Source organism: Panulirus ornatus, chromosome 50 (genome assembly GCF_036320965.1).
Source record: "Panulirus ornatus isolate Po-2019 chromosome 50, ASM3632096v1, whole genome shotgun sequence".
In the NCBI taxonomy this organism is placed as follows: Eukaryota; Metazoa; Arthropoda; class Malacostraca; order Decapoda; family Palinuridae; genus Panulirus; species Panulirus ornatus.
Genome location: NC_092273.1, coordinates 12,993,117 through 13,010,140, shown reverse-complemented (window position 1 = coordinate 13,010,140; position 17,024 = coordinate 12,993,117). Strand labels below are relative to the sequence as shown.

Sequence of the window (17,024 nt, the reverse complement as noted above, 5' to 3'; positions counted from 1 at the left end):
ATTGTCATACGTCAAAGGTCAACGAAGGTGAGGGCGGGGCGAGCGTGACCAGTTCAAGCCAGTGAGTCGAGGGACATCTCATTCTAAGGGAGTCCATCACTTCCCGGCTACTGATTGTAGCGCAGCCTTGAAATTACTACAGAAGCTCCATAAGAGGCATCCTTTGATAATGCGATTAATTACTTAAAGAAGAAGAGGAGGAGGAGGAGGAGGAGAAGGAGGAGGAGGAGGAGGAGGAGGAGGAGGAGGAGGAGGAGAAGGAGAAGGAGGAGAAGAAGGAGGAGGAGGAGGAGTAGGAGAAGGAGGAGGATGAGGAGGAGGAGGAGGAGGAGGACGAGAAGGAGAAGGAGGAGAAGAAGGAGGAGGAGGAGGAGTAGGAGAAGGAGGAGGATGAGGAGGAGGAGGAGGGAATTCAGGAGGAGGAGGTGGAGGAGGAAATTGATGAAAAAGGTGGAAAGACGAGGATATAAAGAAGAAAAATGATAGATCACATGAGAGGATGAATCTAATTGGATGATGGTGGACGGGGTGCGGCTCTTGTGGGGTGAGGGGGATGAGGGAAGGAAGGAAGGAGGGAGGGAGAAACCCCTGGAAAGTGGTCGAAATCGCCAGAAACAAACAACCGCGTCCACGTTCACGTCAACACCCCGCCGTCTGCTCCAGCTGATACAGTGGGAGGGAGGGAGAGAGAGAAGAGAGAGAGAGAGAGAGAGAGAGAGAGAGAGAGAGAGAGAGAGAGAGAGAGAGAGAGAGAGAGAGAGAGGGAGGTGCCTAGCTACCCACTTATTGACTGACTTACAAAAGGGTGTGGGGAAAGTTTCGAAGCGTTTGCTTCCGTCTGTTATCTCTCTCTCTCTCTCTCTCTCTCTCTCTCTCTCTCTCTCTCTCTCTCTCTCTCTATATATATATATATATATATATATATATATATATATATATATATATATATATATATATACATATGGGAGTGTTAGTACCAGGTGTTTATACCTTTGCCGAGTGAGTGAGTGAAGATTGCCCCATTGCCCTCCCATGGCGACTGTTGTGTATGACAACCTCACGACCTCATACTTCCTCAAGTGACTGCTACGTTGTGATATACGTCCATGAACGATAAGCTGGTTGAGGCTTCATGCATATATCTTCCACCAGGTCCTCCTCCAGATGTGCCATCTCACGGTGAACGATCGCAAGTGTATTGAAACTCCCCGTCTTGCCCACTGTCGCAAAGCTGGTCTAAGTGTGAGGGACAATACCACATTTTTCCCCTAAGGTTTCTCTATGATTCTTTCCCTTCCACGAAGATAGGTTAGGCAGTCGGATGATGAGTGAGATAATACGTAAATGCATATGTTTCTCTTCGTCTCCTCTGGTATATGAAGGGCATTGAACTTCTCTCGCTAAAGACTTTTGAAACTTCCAAGTTTTTTCAGCAAGAACTTGCATGAGTGATTCTAAAGTTCACATGATAAGGTTAATGGGTTTATCAGTGTCTGTATAATGCACTGGACTCCCCACGTACACGAAATCTACAGTTATTTTACGTCTTTGAGATTTGATTCACATTTATATGATTCATGTTGTTTGTGTTTCAGAGAAGGGAGATATGATCAGAAAGAAATGCCCCTCAGTTTTATTCATGAAACGTGATTTCTTATACAAATTTTGCATCGATCATTCCTATATATATATTTTGAAACTGCAAATACATCCGCTTTCTGATATTGACAATATTACAGTATTCACACACTCAGGTCCAAATTGAGTTATGTTCTACAATGGTCTTGCCAATTCCTTCAGGTCACCATTGTCATGTGATCCTTCTAGTCTTTCAGGTCACCATTACTCAGGTCCTTCCCTTAACCCTTCAGGTCACCATACCTGTGATCCTCTCTGATCCTTCAGGTCACCATACCTGTGATCCTCTCTGATCCTTCAGGTCACCATACCTGTGATCCTCTCTGATCCTTCAGGTCACCAATACTCACATCCTTCCCTTAACCTTTTAGGTCCCTAAGATCATCAGGACTTCAGCACCACCGTGATGAGAGAAGGAGGAGGCGAAGCAGTGGCCTCACCCACGCCCTCAGACGATGGGTAAGTCACCACTGATACCTCTCAAGGATCGGGTCTTTGATGAGGAACGTTAACACTGATTATACCCTGATGCAAGGCCATTTGTAGCCATTCTGAGCGAAGACCCTCCTGTACCACTCCTGTAGGAAGTCTCCAGAGGCGGGAGAGATGACCGCGACGCCCACGGCGTCCACAGTTGCGACAGCAGCAGGAGGAGGTGGTGGTGGAGGAGGAGGAAGGGCTTCAGGTCGATCACTCAGCATGCCCTTGGCAGCCGCCTTCCTCGTCGCTGAGATGTCAGGCTCGGGGGTCCTGGCCCTTCCGAAAGCCCTGGCCAACACTGGTGAGTTTCCAGACATCCTGTAGAAGGAGGAGGAGGAGGAGGAGGAGGAGCACAGTGAACGAGAGATGAACCACTCGTTATCTTCAAGAGGTTTTATAGATAGAGAAGGAAATCATTATAGACATCAAGAATCAAAGAAAGAAAAGGATCTCTTTGTGTTTAGCAAGACGGAACAGATAAAGAATTAGAGAAGGAAAGGGATTTTTATTTTGTGTGTGTGTGTGTGTGTGTTTCTTGTGATTAGCCAAACGGAAAGTGAACACCGAGGGAAAGACCCGACCAAGAATAAAGATCCAGACCTTAAAAGGATCTCGAGGGTCGAGTGTGTTCTTCAGAAAGAGTCTAATTAGAAAGGAAACCAGAGACTCGATGCTGAAATGAGAGGAGATAAGAGACGAATGTGTGTGTGTGTGTGTGTGTGTGTGTGTGTGTGTGTGTGTGCGTGTGTGTGTGTGTGTGTGAGGGGAATGTGGGAGGAGGAGGGGATGTGTGTGTTAGAGGTTCAAGTCAAACGTGAGAAGCTCAAGATAGAAGAGGCGTCTTAAGCTATAATCTATCGATCCTAGTAGAATCATCAGCTGTTCCTTCCCATCCTTTGTATAGATAGATTCCTTGACCCCCGTCTTGTGGGGGCCATGCCAGATTCCCCCAGGTTAAAAAGGGGCCTTGACGATCAGTGCCACAGGAGAGAGAGAGAGAGAGAGAGAGAGAGAGAGAGAGAGAGAGAGAGAGAGAGAGAGAGAGAGAGAGAGAGAGAGAGAGACAGACAGACAGACAGACAGACAGACAGACATACAGACAAATAGAGAGTCAGCTGTAAAGAGCGCTTTACTCCATCGCTCCAAAGTGAAAAAAAAAAAAAAATATTCTACCTTATGGACTTACTTCCATGAGAGCCTCGCCACTGGAACCCTCCACCACCGTCAGTCCAGCAAACTCCCTCACTAAAAAGTCAAATCGGTTCGTGTGCTTCCAAAAGAAAATATATATATATATATATATATATATATATATATATATATATATATATATATATATATATATATATATATATATCTTTCTTTCATACTATTCGCCATTTCCCGCGTTAGCGAGGTAGCGTTCATAACAGAGGACTGGGCCTTTGAGGGAATATCCTCACCTGGCCCCCTTCTCTGTTCCTTCTTTGGAAAAAAAAAAGATATGTATATGTATATGTATATCACATGTTAGCGTCATATTGTACCTCCTAATATAATAACAAATAATGTCATTCCGCCTCCAAGAAGAGGCCTCACAGTTTTCCTAGCTAACGATCGTATCTAATTAAGCCAATTTCTAAAGTTATGATGATGATGAAGTTTGTACAAGACGTGAGAGGGAAAATATGATATGTCTCTAATCTTTAGGCGGAGGACCGTGTGTGTTGAGTCGTGTGTTGCATTAGAGATGTGGAGAAAATATACATAATGATCCCTGCTTCTTAGGGTTGTGGTATATATATATATATATATATATATATATATATATATATATATATATATATATATATATATATATATATATATATATATATATATATATATATATATATATATATATATATATATATATATATATATATATATATATATATATATATATATATATATGGCGGGGTGGCGACAAGAATGGATGAAGGCAGCAAGTATGAATTTATCTGTTTTATCTTTTTCCTTGCGCTACCTCGCAAACGCAAGAGACAGCGACAAAGTATAATATATATATATATATATATATATATATATATATATATATATATATATATATATATATATATATATATATATATATATATATATATATATATACTAGTTGTGGTTGGCCTACCGGAATCAATCAGTCTCACTTGTGGCGCCAATAATTGTCAGCCCATTTCTCTTTTTTGATCAGCCTCAATTCCCCCCCTCCCCTTCCCCTCCCCTTACCCCTTACCCCCACCATCCTCCCTGAACCACTAATTAGCGAGCTTGTAGTACAGGCTCGTTCTGTTGTAGAACGTGCCGCCATGCCCTCGGGGTCTGGTCTCAACGGCGTACATTGCGTATCTAAAAATCTGTGTCCCTGAAAGCTGCCTTGAGGCTGGGTTATGTCCTCCAAATCTCTGTGCCTCAGGAAGGTTCGTGTTATGCCTTCACTCTCAGTTTATAGTCCATTCTATCTGTCTAGGGAGCGAGCCACAGTGACCTCTAGACCCGCAGTTATCTATAACATTTCATTTGGTGAAATAGATACTTGTGGGTATCTTTTTCTATAGAGATATCTTTATCTAGTTCATATCTTCGTGATTCGTTAAGGAAGGGAAAGTGTTTTCATTTCTCCCCCTCCTCCTCCACCTCCACCTCTTCCTCCACCTCCTCCACCTCCTCCTCCTCCACCTCCTCCTCCTCCTCCTCCTCCATTATGACCCTGGAACACGTTGTGGTGTACGATTGTCTTCCCCCTCCATCACATCAAGGTGTCGGGTAAGGTCGACTGCCGCCTCAGAGGGACGTGGCGAAGTAGGCAGTATGTGAAACTTTGAAAGCACTGGGAGCCAATCTCGACCATAGATCTGCGCCGACATGTGCTTGGTGGTTTGATCCTCTCTCTCTCTCTCTCTCTCTCTCTCTCTCTCTCTCTCTCTCTCTCTCTCTCTCTCTCTCTCTCTCTCTCTCTCTCTCTCTGGGGGTGGGTGCCGGGGGCCCCAGACGACCGCCACACAAATTAGTCGGGTCAAGGCCACGCGTCCTGCTCGCGAAGGCTGGGAGATGTGTCCTTAGGGTCAGGTGGGTGCCGGGGGCCCCAGACGACCGCCACACAAATTAGTCGGGTCAAGGCCACGCGTCCTGCTCGCGAAGGCTGGGAGATGTGTCCTTAGGGTCAGTAGGGTGGCCAGGGTGTCCTTAGGGTGGCCAGGGTGTCCTTAGGGTGGCCAGGGTGTCCTTAAGGTGGCCAGGGTGTCCTTAGGGTGGCCAGGGTGTCCTTAGAGTGGCCAGGGTGTCCTTAGGGTGGCCAGGGTGTCCTTAGAGTGGCCAGGGTGTCCTTAGAGTGGTCAGGGTGTCCTTAGAGTGGCCAGGGTGTCCTTAAAGTGGCCAGGGTGTCCTTAGGGTGGCCAGGGTGTCCTTAGGGTGGCCAGGGTGTCCTTAGGGTGGCCAGGGTGTCCTTAGGGTGGACTGTGTCCCAGGAGTGAGGACGAGTCTCCCCCAGGGTGGATGACGTCTTTGTCTACCACAGGGTGGATGACGTCTTTGTCTACCACAGGGTGGATGACGTCTCCCCAAGGATGGATGACGTCTTTGTCTACCTCAGGGTGGATGACGTCTCCCCAAGGATGGATGACGTCTTTGTCTACCACAGGGTGGATGACGTCTCCCCAAGGATGGATGACGTCTTTGTCTACCACAGGGTGGATGACGTCTCCCCCAGAGTGGATGACGTCTCCCCAGGGTGGATGACGTCTTTGCCTACCCCAGGGTGGATGACGTCTTTCCCAGGGTGGATGACGTCTTTGTCTACCACAGGGTGGATGACGTCTCCCCCAGAGTGGATGACGTCTCCCCAGGGTGGATGACGTCTTTGCCTACCCCAGGGTGGATGACGTCTTTCCCAGGGTGGATGACGTCTTCCCCAGGGTGGATGACGTCTCCCCCAGAGTGGATGACGTCTCCCCTGGGTGGATGACGTCTCCTCCAGAGTAGCTGACGTCTCCCACAGGGTGGATGACGTCTCCCCCAGAGTGGATGACGTCTCCCACAGGGTGGATGACGTCTCCCCCAGAGTGGATGACGTCTCCCCAGAGTAGATGACGTCTCCCCCAGAGTGGATGACGTCTCCCCAGAGTAGATGACGTCTCCCCAGGGTGGATGACGTCTCCCCAGAGTGGATGACGTCTCCTCTGGGTGGATGACGTCTCCCCAGAGTAGCTGACGTCTCCCACAGGGTGGATGACGTCTCCCCCAGGGTGGATGACGTCTCCCCCAGGGTGGATGACGTCTCCCCCAGAGTAGATGACGTCTCCCCCAGGGTGGATGACGCCTCTTCAGAGTGGATGATATCCCAGGGATGACAAGCTGGTTGTTGACCTTAGTGGTAGATCCCACAGCTGAATTTCCAGTGCAAACAAAATTCTCTTTCCTCATTTGTTTACGGTTGAAGGTGTAAACATATTTTTTCCCCTCATTTCCATGGTCAGCTGTCATGTTCCAGCTCAGAACACCACACTAAGTGTTCAGAACACCGCACTAAGTGTTCAGAACACCACACTAAGTGTTCAGAACACCACACTAAGTGTTCAGAACACCACACTAAGTGTTCAGAACACCACACTAAGTGTTCAGAACACCACACTAAGTGTTCAGAACACCACACTAAGTGTTCAGAACACCACACTAAGTGTTCAGAACACCACACTAAGTGTTCAGAACACCACACTAAGAGTTCAGAACACCACAAGAAGTGTTCAGAACACCACACTATGTGTTCAAAACACCACACTAAGAGTTCAGAACACCACACTATGTGTTCAAAACACCACACTAAGTGTTCAGAACACCACACTATGTGTTCAGATCACCACACTAAGTGTTCAGAACACCGCACTAAGTGTTCAGAACACCACTAAGTGTTCAGAACACCACACTAAATGTTCAGAACACCACACTAAGAGTTCAGAACACCACACTAAGAGTTCAGAACACCACAATAAGTGTTCAGAACACCACACTATGTGTTCAAAACACCACACTAAGAGTTCAGAACACCACACTATGTGTTCAAAACACCACACTAAGAGTTCAGAACACCACACTAAGTGTTCAGAACACCACACTAAGTGTTCAGAACACCACACTAAGTGTTCAGAACACCATGATAAGGCCACTGCTGGAGATCCCTGCTCATTAGTGGATGAAGTAGTGGGGGTTAAGTCCACTGCTGAAAGTTCCTGTCCTGCACGTCAGTGGGTGAAGTAATGGGCTTCAGGCCACTGCTGAAGCTTCCTTTCCTGCACGCCATTGGATGAAGAGGTAGTGACGTCAGAGGTCAAGAGTCACTCACTAGCAAGGTCATGTCCCCGAGCGTAGAAAAATGTTGGTCGAGCGAGCAGCTGATCTCTACGTCGCGGGGCGGGTCAGGTGAGGAGCGAGCTGGCTGGTCGCTGGTCGCTCGCCCACACTCTTCCCACCAGCGAGGTGGTATATATTCCCCCAACACCACTACCACCGTTCATTTACCTCAACTCGGATCATTGTCCCTTTCCAGTGGTGGTAGGCTGGAATGGGAGCAATGCTTGTGGAAAGGGTGTTCGGGGGGGGGCCAATTGAATTCCAAGTCCATTCACCCTTGAATTTCAGTGGCTATCTCAACTCGCCTGCCAGACACAACCAGAGGATTATTCTGACGTGGATATTGACCTGAATTCGTAAAGGACCAGGTCAAACGCATGATCACGACAATGGCCTTTGACCTAACCGGTAAGGACCAGGTCAAACGCATGATCCCGAACGATGGCCTTTGACCTAACCTGCGAGGATCAGGTCAAAGTGGCGGTGACGTAATGGGTGTATACAAGACGAGAGCGTAGGTGGAGGCGGCCCTCTTGAGTTGAATCTATGTCAAGACAAGTAGTGTGTTGGTGGATCCCACTCACGTCTTCATAGCCATAAAGAATACGACGCCAAGATGCATGTTGCCTTCTCACTCGCAAATTGGTTGTTTATTCCCCTAATTATCTTGTCATTTCTTGCTTGAATCATCAGATATTCCCGGTTAGTCAAACACCGAATTATAGAACGAAGTAACCCACACCATCTCTTAAAGACTGAGTTATTCCACGTTACAGGTATAGAATACAGTGGCTTTCCTTAAAGATAACTTCACTATTCAGTTGAACTTTTGGGCGAGTCTGAATTACATTCTCACTCTAACTCCGTGTTAGCGAACACCACACACCCGTCCTACCTTCGAAACAAAACCAAGTCACAATTATTGGCGTCATTTTCATACTCGTCCACTACACAAGGGTTATCCACATCTCCACAAGCAAGCGTCTCTAGACGTGGTTGAGCCATGAACTACTCACAGAGCTAATTTCTCCCGCCTTCAGGCAGACCTGGAGATATATGTATAATACACGGTTTTTTTTTATTTCCTTTATATACGTATGATGTTTCTTAGTTCATAGTCCCTTTTTGCCCTCGTTTATCTCTTGTGAGGGATATGATGTTTCTATTCTTCTTTTCCTAGATTATCCTTTGAGGGGGATATGATGTTGTATTTTTTTCCTTAATTTCTTCATAGTCCTTCTTTTTTTTCCCTTCAGATTTATCTCTTTCGTGAGGGGGATATGATGTTTCTTATTTCATATCCCTTTTTCCCTTTAGATTCCTTTCTTCGTGAGGGAAATATGATGTTTTCTAGCTCATATCCCTTCCTCCCCTCAAATCTAACTCTTTCGTGAGGGAAATATGATGTTTTCTAGTTCATATCCCTTCTTCCCCTCAAATCTAACCCCTTCGTAAGGGGAAAGGCATTCGTTCCACTGGAATGAACTATGTATCGCCTCACTGTTGGTGACGTGTGTGTGTGTCTGTCTGTCCCCAGGGTGGGCAGGTGTGCCGCTGATGGTGGTGTTGTGCGCTGCTGTCGGGTTCGCTGGGACTCGTCTGGCGCTGTGCTGGGTGTTGCTGGAGGAGCAGTGGCCAGAGTACCGCACCCCGTGCCGGAGACCTTACCCTGCCATAGCTTACCGCGCCCTGGGCAAGGCTGGACAGTGAGTACCGTCGCCGTACCCTCATTATGACATCACCGTACCATTATTATGATGTCACTGTACCGTGTGTGCCATTTCTAGAGGAATTTCTGCTCCAGTTACGTTACCACTCTAACCTTACGAACGCGACGGTACAAATGCCTTGCGCACTGCCTTACGACACTAAGGGCACTGTGGTACGACCAGTGCGGACTGTGGTACGACACTAGGGCACTGTGGTACGACACTAGGGCACTGTGGTACGACACTAGGGCACTGTGGTACGACGCTAGGGTACTGTGGTACGACCAGTGGAGCACTGTGGTACGACACTAGTGTACTGTTGTACGACACTAGGGTACTGTGGTACGACCAGTGGGTACTGTGGTACGACCAGTGGGCACTATGGTACGACACTAGTGTCACTGTGGTACGACACTAGGGTACTGTGGTACGACCAGCGGAGCACTGTGGTACGACACTAGGGCACTGTGGTAACGACCAGTGAGCACTGTGGTACGACACTAGGCACTGTGGTACGACACTAGGGCACTGTGGTACGACACTAGGGTACTGTGGTAACGACCAGTGGAGCACTGTGGTACGACACTAGGGCACTGTGGTAACGACCAGTGGAGCACTGTGGTACGACACTAGGGCACTGTGGTACGACACTAGGGCACTGTGGTAACGACCCTTGAGTATAATGGTCAAGGCCTTTTCAACAGCAGGTTCAACCAGCGAGCGTGGCCAACTTCCTGAGCGCTGCATGGGGTTCATGGAAGGGGTTCCTTATGGCAGAAAAGTAACGATGAGTTGATACTCACAATAATTTTGGAATATCAATTATTTTTTTGGTAAAGAAATATTCGAAAATCTCAAACTTCTTGTTGTGTTTTTCTTTTTTTTTTTTCTTTTTTAGGCGGGATATATATATATATATATATATATATATATATATATATATATATATATATATTATCCCTGGGGATAGGGGAGAAAGAATACTTCCCACGTATTCCCTGCGTGTCGTAGAAGGCGACTAAAAGGGGAGGGAGCGGGTGGCTGGAAATCCTCCCCTCTCATTTTTTTTTAATTTTCCAAAAGAAGGAACAGAGAAGGGGACCAAGTGAGGATTTTTCCTCTAAGGCCCAGTCCTCTGTTCTTAACGCTACCTCGCAAACGCGGGAAATGGCGAATAGTATGAAAAAAAAAAAAAAAAAATATATATATATATATATATATATATATATATATATATATATATATATATATATATATATATACATATATATATATATATATATATATCCTATGAGTCCACGGGGAAAATGAAACACGATAAGTTCCCGAGTGCACTTTCGTGTAATAATCACATCATCAGGGGAGACACAAGAAAGAATTATAACAGTTAGTTGATATACAGCGAAGAGACGTACCGAAGGCGCCCTTTGGTGCTGTCGTATTCAATTCTCTGTGCATATATATATATATATATATATATATATATATATATATATATATATATATATATATATATATATATATATACTTAATTGATTATAAGCCATAAGCAATCAAGACTCAGTCACCCATGTATACACAGCCTAGTTTCAAATACTAATCACATTTATCACCATATCATATATCAATACCTTTTTTCCCTACATGTAAATTACTTTGTTATCCGTATGCAATAAATGATCTCCCATGGGCGAATTCAGTTAGAATTATGACTATGTTAATATTCCATTTATGACTATGTTAAATTCCAATTATGACTATGCTAATATTCCATTTATGACTGTGTTAAATTCCAATTATGACTATGCTAATATTCCATTTATGACTATGTTATATTCCAATTATGACTTTTAACATTCCATTTATGACTATGTTAAATTCCAATTATGACCATGTTAATATTCCATTCATAACTATGTTAATATTGCAGTTATGACCATGTAAATACTCCATTTATAACTATGATGAATTCCAATTATGACCGTATTAATATTCCATTCATAACTATGTTAATATTGCAGTTATGACCATGTTAATACTCCATTTATGACTATGTTAAATTCCAATTATGACCATGTTAATATTCCATTCATAACTATGTTAATATTGCAGTTATGACCATGTTAATACTCCATTTATGACTATGTTAGATTCCAATTATGACCGTATTAATATTCCATTCATAACTATGTTAATATTGCAGTTATGACTATGTTAATATTCCACGGGTCGACGGGTTTCTGTGGACAGTAGTGGACGACAGTGGACAGGTTGTTCAAAGGCACAGTAAGACGAGAGTGGAGCAAGAGAAGATATAACAGATTTCTATCATTTCTGTTGTACTTCGACTCGAGGCAAAAGAGAATATGAGGCCACTCTGTCTCGAACCACTGGTTAGGTTAATCTATTTAAAGTTATTAGCGAGAAGAGTTCCACATTTCTTAATTAGAGGACGGGTCATGGATGACAATTTAGTGTCATCAAGTTTGTAAAGTACGACTCCCATTGACAATCAGATTAATTTACACACCTTTCTGTGGTCTTGACGAATGAGTTGAGGTGGAGAGTAGATGTATCACAGTGTGGCTAAGTAACTGGCTAGCTACATCGCTCGCTCTCTCATTAGACCAACAGGTTCTCAAGAAGGTTTAACAAGAGTGCAGAGCACTCTTGTCGTCTTGTCTCCATCCGACATTCAATTTTTTCCCCATTTTGTATCTCTTATCTCTTGTATTCGATTCATCATCTGCCTACATTAAGCTCATCAGGAACCAGAAATCACACGACGACTCGCCCCTCCCTCCTCCTTCCCCCTGCAGTTACGTGAGCCTGGTGGCGCAGAAGGTGACGCTGATGGGGGTGTCCACAGTCTTCCTCTTGCTGGCGGCGCAGCTCCTCACGACCCTCACGGCGGATGTCTTCTCTCTCTGCGCCTTCACGGTCATCCTAGGGTGTCTCCTCACCCCGGCCACTTGGTATGGCACACCCAAGGATTTCTGGTACGTACCAGAGTGAGGAATTCACCTCATCTTTCCCATCTTTTTTTTCCCATCTTTTGGCTTTCCCATCTTTTGGTTTTCCCATCTGAAGATCTCAAGTGGGGGGAAAAGGAAATCAAAAGGAAATGAAAAGCATTGAGAACGATTTCATTTTCATATTTCTATTGTAAACCTGTCTGTTAAACCCGGGTTGTGTTATGGATAATCATAACTCCTCTAGATTAACCATTATTTCGTTTATTCTTTCTTCCAATGTCTGAGAAAGACGCTAAAAATCTTAATAATTATTGGTTATTGTGGCGGGGTATTGTATACGAATGAACTATACGTTCCGTTCCAAATTTATGTATAAAATGGACTGTACGTTCGATTCCAAACTTATGTATGAAGATAAGATACTGTACAGTTGACTGATGATAATGGGATCTGTCTTCTTCTTGTATTAGTGCTTGTTCATTTGGTCCCATTTCATATCACCCTCGTATCTACGTGACCAGGGTATGTATCTATCAATTACAGACAGAACTAAAAAAATACATAATACATGAATAAAAAAAGATAATAGATAAATAAATAGAATTATTTCTGTGAGGAGTTTGACAGCCTTCCTTCACCAAGCGCTGTGGTTCTTGATAAGACGAGATGTGATCTCGGGAATCCATTTAGATTGGCGGATAAGGGGAAGGAAATTGAATTGCAGTGGAAAGCTGGGAAAAAGAAAATGAAAATATGTATCTCTTGTGTGAAAGAGGAAATTTTTATAATACAATAGTCTACGGTGTATCATACAGTAGCCTGTCATGATAGAGGAGTTTACGGTGTGAGATAGATGATCTCTATGTTTAGAATACATCAGTCCTAATCTATAATACAGTAGCCTCCGAGCGGATCGATCGATCATGGAAGGAATTGCAGCGTAGGATGTATTTCAGGAGAGAATAATGGTGGTTAGGTCTACCTACAAGGGGAAAATTAACGACCTTGTTAGATGATTCGAGAGATTAATGGAGGACGGTGTATTATATCATTATATTATATTATATTGTATTATATTATATTATATTATATTATATTATATCATATCATATATTATATTACGTCATCCAGTAAGAGGGTGGAGGAGGTGGTGGATGGGTTGCTTGGTCCTATAGTACGGAGGGCACTGGCTTGGAGAGGGTGGAGGGGTAGTGGATGGGTTACTTGGTCCTATAATATGGAGGGCACTGGCTTGGAGAAGGTGGAGGGGCTGGTGGATGGGTTACTTGGCTCTATAGTATGGAGGGCACTGGCTTGGAGAAGGTGGAGGGCTGGTGGATGGGTTACTTGGCTCTATAGTATGGAGGGCACTGACCTGGAGAAGGTGGAGGGGTGATGGATGGTTTACTCGGCTCTATAGTATGGAGGGCGCTGGCCTAGATGGAGGGATGGTGTTACCCGGTCCTTGTATTAAGGACTGTCCTAGCTTAAAGGAAGGTTACCTGGCTCAAGTAACAAGGTGTCCTAAGGGTGGGACGCGAAATAAATGTGAAGCAGAATTGAAGGTAAAGTTCATTATAGTCAACATTAGTCCCTTTCCAGATCAAGTGTGGTCACCCTTTCCTTTACGGAACTATTTATGAATCTGAGGTTCACAAATGATACAGTTTGGCTCATCAGAACACATAAGAACGGGGTGTAACAATGCTGATTCCTGTGGGGTAGCGACAGGAATGGATGAAGGCAAGCAAGTATGAATATGTACATGTATATATAATGTATTAGTCTGTGTATGTTCATGTATATGTATATATGCATATGATGATATGTATATGTGCCCGTATGGGCGTTTATGTATATATATATATATATGTGTGTGTATGGTTGGGTGTGTCATTCTTCGTCTGTTTCCTGACGCTACCTCGCTGACGCGGGATTAGCGATTTAGTCTTATCGTAACGGAAGTATCTCGTTGTGACCAGGCCAGCGTCGGTGGCTGGCGTGGTGGTGACTGTGATGTTGTGTGTGGTAGTTGTGGTGACGGTGGCACTCGAGGCGTCCTCCCTCCCCGACCCACACCACACGAGTCCCTCGTTCTCCTCCTTCTTCGTGGGCTTCGGCACTATCCTCTTCTCCTTCGGCGGGGCGTCCACCTTCCCGACGATCCAGAACGACATGGCCGACCGGTCGCAGTTCGCCCACAGCGTCGTCATCGCCTTCGTCGGTAAGATAGGCCATGAAATCAAATGTTCCTCTCATCACTAGACATCAGTATAATCATAGGAGAGCCTTTTGGTGGCTTCTCCTTCAGGTAAGATGTGGAAAAACTGGTAAAAACAATGGCAGATCTTCATGATATTACCATTAGATGGTTGTTTTTGGTTCTGGTCTTGATGTCTCGTTTCACGAGAGGTCCTGGGCCATGGATTGAACTCTTAGCACACCATTATTGTCTTTAGTATTCCTCCTCACGTCATGAGAGAACCTCCTCCCGAGCGATGCGTTGGCTGGCGTTGCCTCCATAACCCGTCAATTCAGCGTGTATATTGTCTAAGCTTACTATGGCCTTCTCTCGTCTCCTTGAGGTAGTGTTGTTGGCCTTATACCTGCCGGTGACTGGGGTCGGGTATGCCCTACTGGGAGATGACGTGTCTGACAACATCCTCTTGTCTGTGTCTGGCGCGGCCGTCACCTTCACCAAGCTTCTCATCCTGACTCACCTTCTCTTCGCCTTCGTCATCATCTTCAACCCAGTGGCCCAAGGGCTGGAGGAAGTCCTGCGGGTGCCTCACGGTAAGGTTGTGTATCCTATGTACTTGAAGGAACAACATCAAAGAGTTGATGGAAGAACAACTGGTTATAACACGGATTTAATCTTCCCTTTTTTTTCACTCTTGCAATATTATGTGGGGGCGTTTTCTTTTGGCCCATCTCCCTTATACCATTGTCTTCCTTGTACTTTGGCCCATCTCCCTTATACCATTGTCTTCCTTGTACTTTGGCCCATCTCCCTTATACCATTGTCTGCCTTATACTTTCGTCTCCTTGAGTATCATTTGTTCTCCCACCTTCCAAAGGTATCTCTTCGCACAGCTTCCTCTCTCTCTCTCTCTCTCTCTCTCTCTCTCTCTCTCTCTCTCTCCCACCATCTCCCTCCGCAGAGTTCGGGTGGCGTCGCTGCGTGGTGAGGACGGGTCTGGTGCTTCTGGAGGTGCTGGCTGGCCTGACGGTGCCGGATTTCAGGGTCATCTTGAACCTGGTGGGAGGGTCGACTATCACCCTCATGTCCTTCGTCCTCCCGCCCCTCTGCTACCTCCGCCTGAGTGCTGTCAAGGACGACCTCGGCCAACCCCACAGGTCAGTCAGTCTCGAAGTGCTATCTCAGGAAGAGACAATATTCGGAATACATCAGAATATCTCGATATTTGATGAGAGGTTACATCCCCCCCTCTTCAACGACGAGGGAGGTGGTTTTCTAATGTGAACTGTCGTGATGTGCAGGGCAGTGGGCGTGGTTGAGTCGGTGGTGCTATGGGGCGTGGTTAGTGTAGGCGTGGTTGGGGGTCTGGTCACGACGTACACTGCTGGTGCTAGCATCGTCACCCCCGGAGTTCTACAACGATCCTGCTTCTTGTAGCGCGTCGTCCGGAGCTCTACGCCACCGCTGGGGTCCTACGATAACGCTAAGGGTTCTATAGTATGTCTGGGGTTCTACAGTGTGTGTCCCCGGGCTCTACAGTGTGTCTGGGGGCTCTACAGTGTGCCCCGGGCTCTACAGTGTGTCTGGGGTTCTACAGTGTGTCTTGGGCTCTAAAGTGTGCCCCGGGCTCTACAGTGTGTCTGGGGCTCTACAGTGTGTCTAGGGTTATACAGTGTGTTCAAGGTTTTACAGTGTGTTTGGAGATCTACAGTGTGTCCCGGGCTTTACAGTGTCTGGGATTCTACAGTGTGTTCAAGGTTCTACAGTGTGTCCCGGGCTCTACAGTGTGTCTGGGATTCTACAGTGTGTCCCGGGTTCTACAGTGTGTCTAGGGCTCTACAGTGTCTTCAAGGTTCTACAGTGTGTTTGGGCTCTACAGTGTGCCCCAGGTTCTACAGTGTGTCAAGGACTCTACAGTGTGTCAAGGGTTCTACATTGTGTCAAGGACTCTACAGTGTGCCCCGGGCTCTACAGTGTGTCAAGGGTTCTACAGTGTGTCTGGGGCTCTACAGTATATCTGGGGCTCTACAGTGTGTCCAGTTATGTACAATACGTTTAGATTTCACAGGTACATCTAGGCTCTAGTGTGCTCTGTCTCTACACCCCCCTTTAGAGCTCTACATCGTTGTGTGTATGGGACTCTATCCTGTCTCTAGAGCCCCTCGTTCTATCAGGGACTCTACACTGTATCCATAGCTACATACTTCTTTGCTATCGAGCGTTCAGTCAACCTGACCATACCTCTTCTAGATCATGTCTTGCCTAGAGTTCTATTAGCTCTCAGCTCTATGTCTGGTGCTCTAAAACTCTAATCACATTGCCATCTGGTAATGTGACATGATCTTCTCACTTTTCTCCCCATCACGGGAATGGGTGATTGGTTCCATAGGTCTATTCTTAGTGCAATAGGCGGGGGGGAAAAAAAAAAGAGGAGGCTCTCTCTCTCTCTCTCTCTCTCTCTCTCTCTCTCTCTCTCTCTCTCTCTCTCTCTCTCTCTCTCTCTCTCTCTCTCTCTCTCTACGGCACGAGACAAGTATTTCCCTCCCCCCCCCCCCCCCCAAATGATCTCCTCTATCTTGGGAAATCATGTGAGATGAAGTTTTCTAATTATCTTTCTCAGTACGAGATGAGATTGTCAGGTTAGGCCAGTCGTTTGGC

The 17,024-nt window shown here is 45.7% G+C and overlaps 1 protein-coding gene across 1 annotated transcript; it reads left to right on the top strand.

The window, feature by feature from the left end:
- The first annotated feature begins 1,776 nt into the window (after positions 1-1,776).
- On the top strand, positions 1,777-16,767 carry LOC139764419 (uncharacterized). Its single transcript, XM_071690972.1, has 8 exons — positions 1,777-2,419; positions 6,626-7,372; positions 9,020-9,188; positions 12,011-12,190; positions 14,149-14,390; positions 14,756-14,959; positions 15,328-15,523; positions 15,668-16,767. Exons 1-8 carry the CDS (start codon positions 2,245-2,247, stop codon positions 15,801-15,803), a joined length of 2,049 nt encoding a protein of 682 aa, XP_071547073.1. The 5' UTR covers positions 1,777-2,244; the 3' UTR covers positions 15,804-16,767.
- Positions 16,768-17,024: the final 257 nt, after the last annotated feature.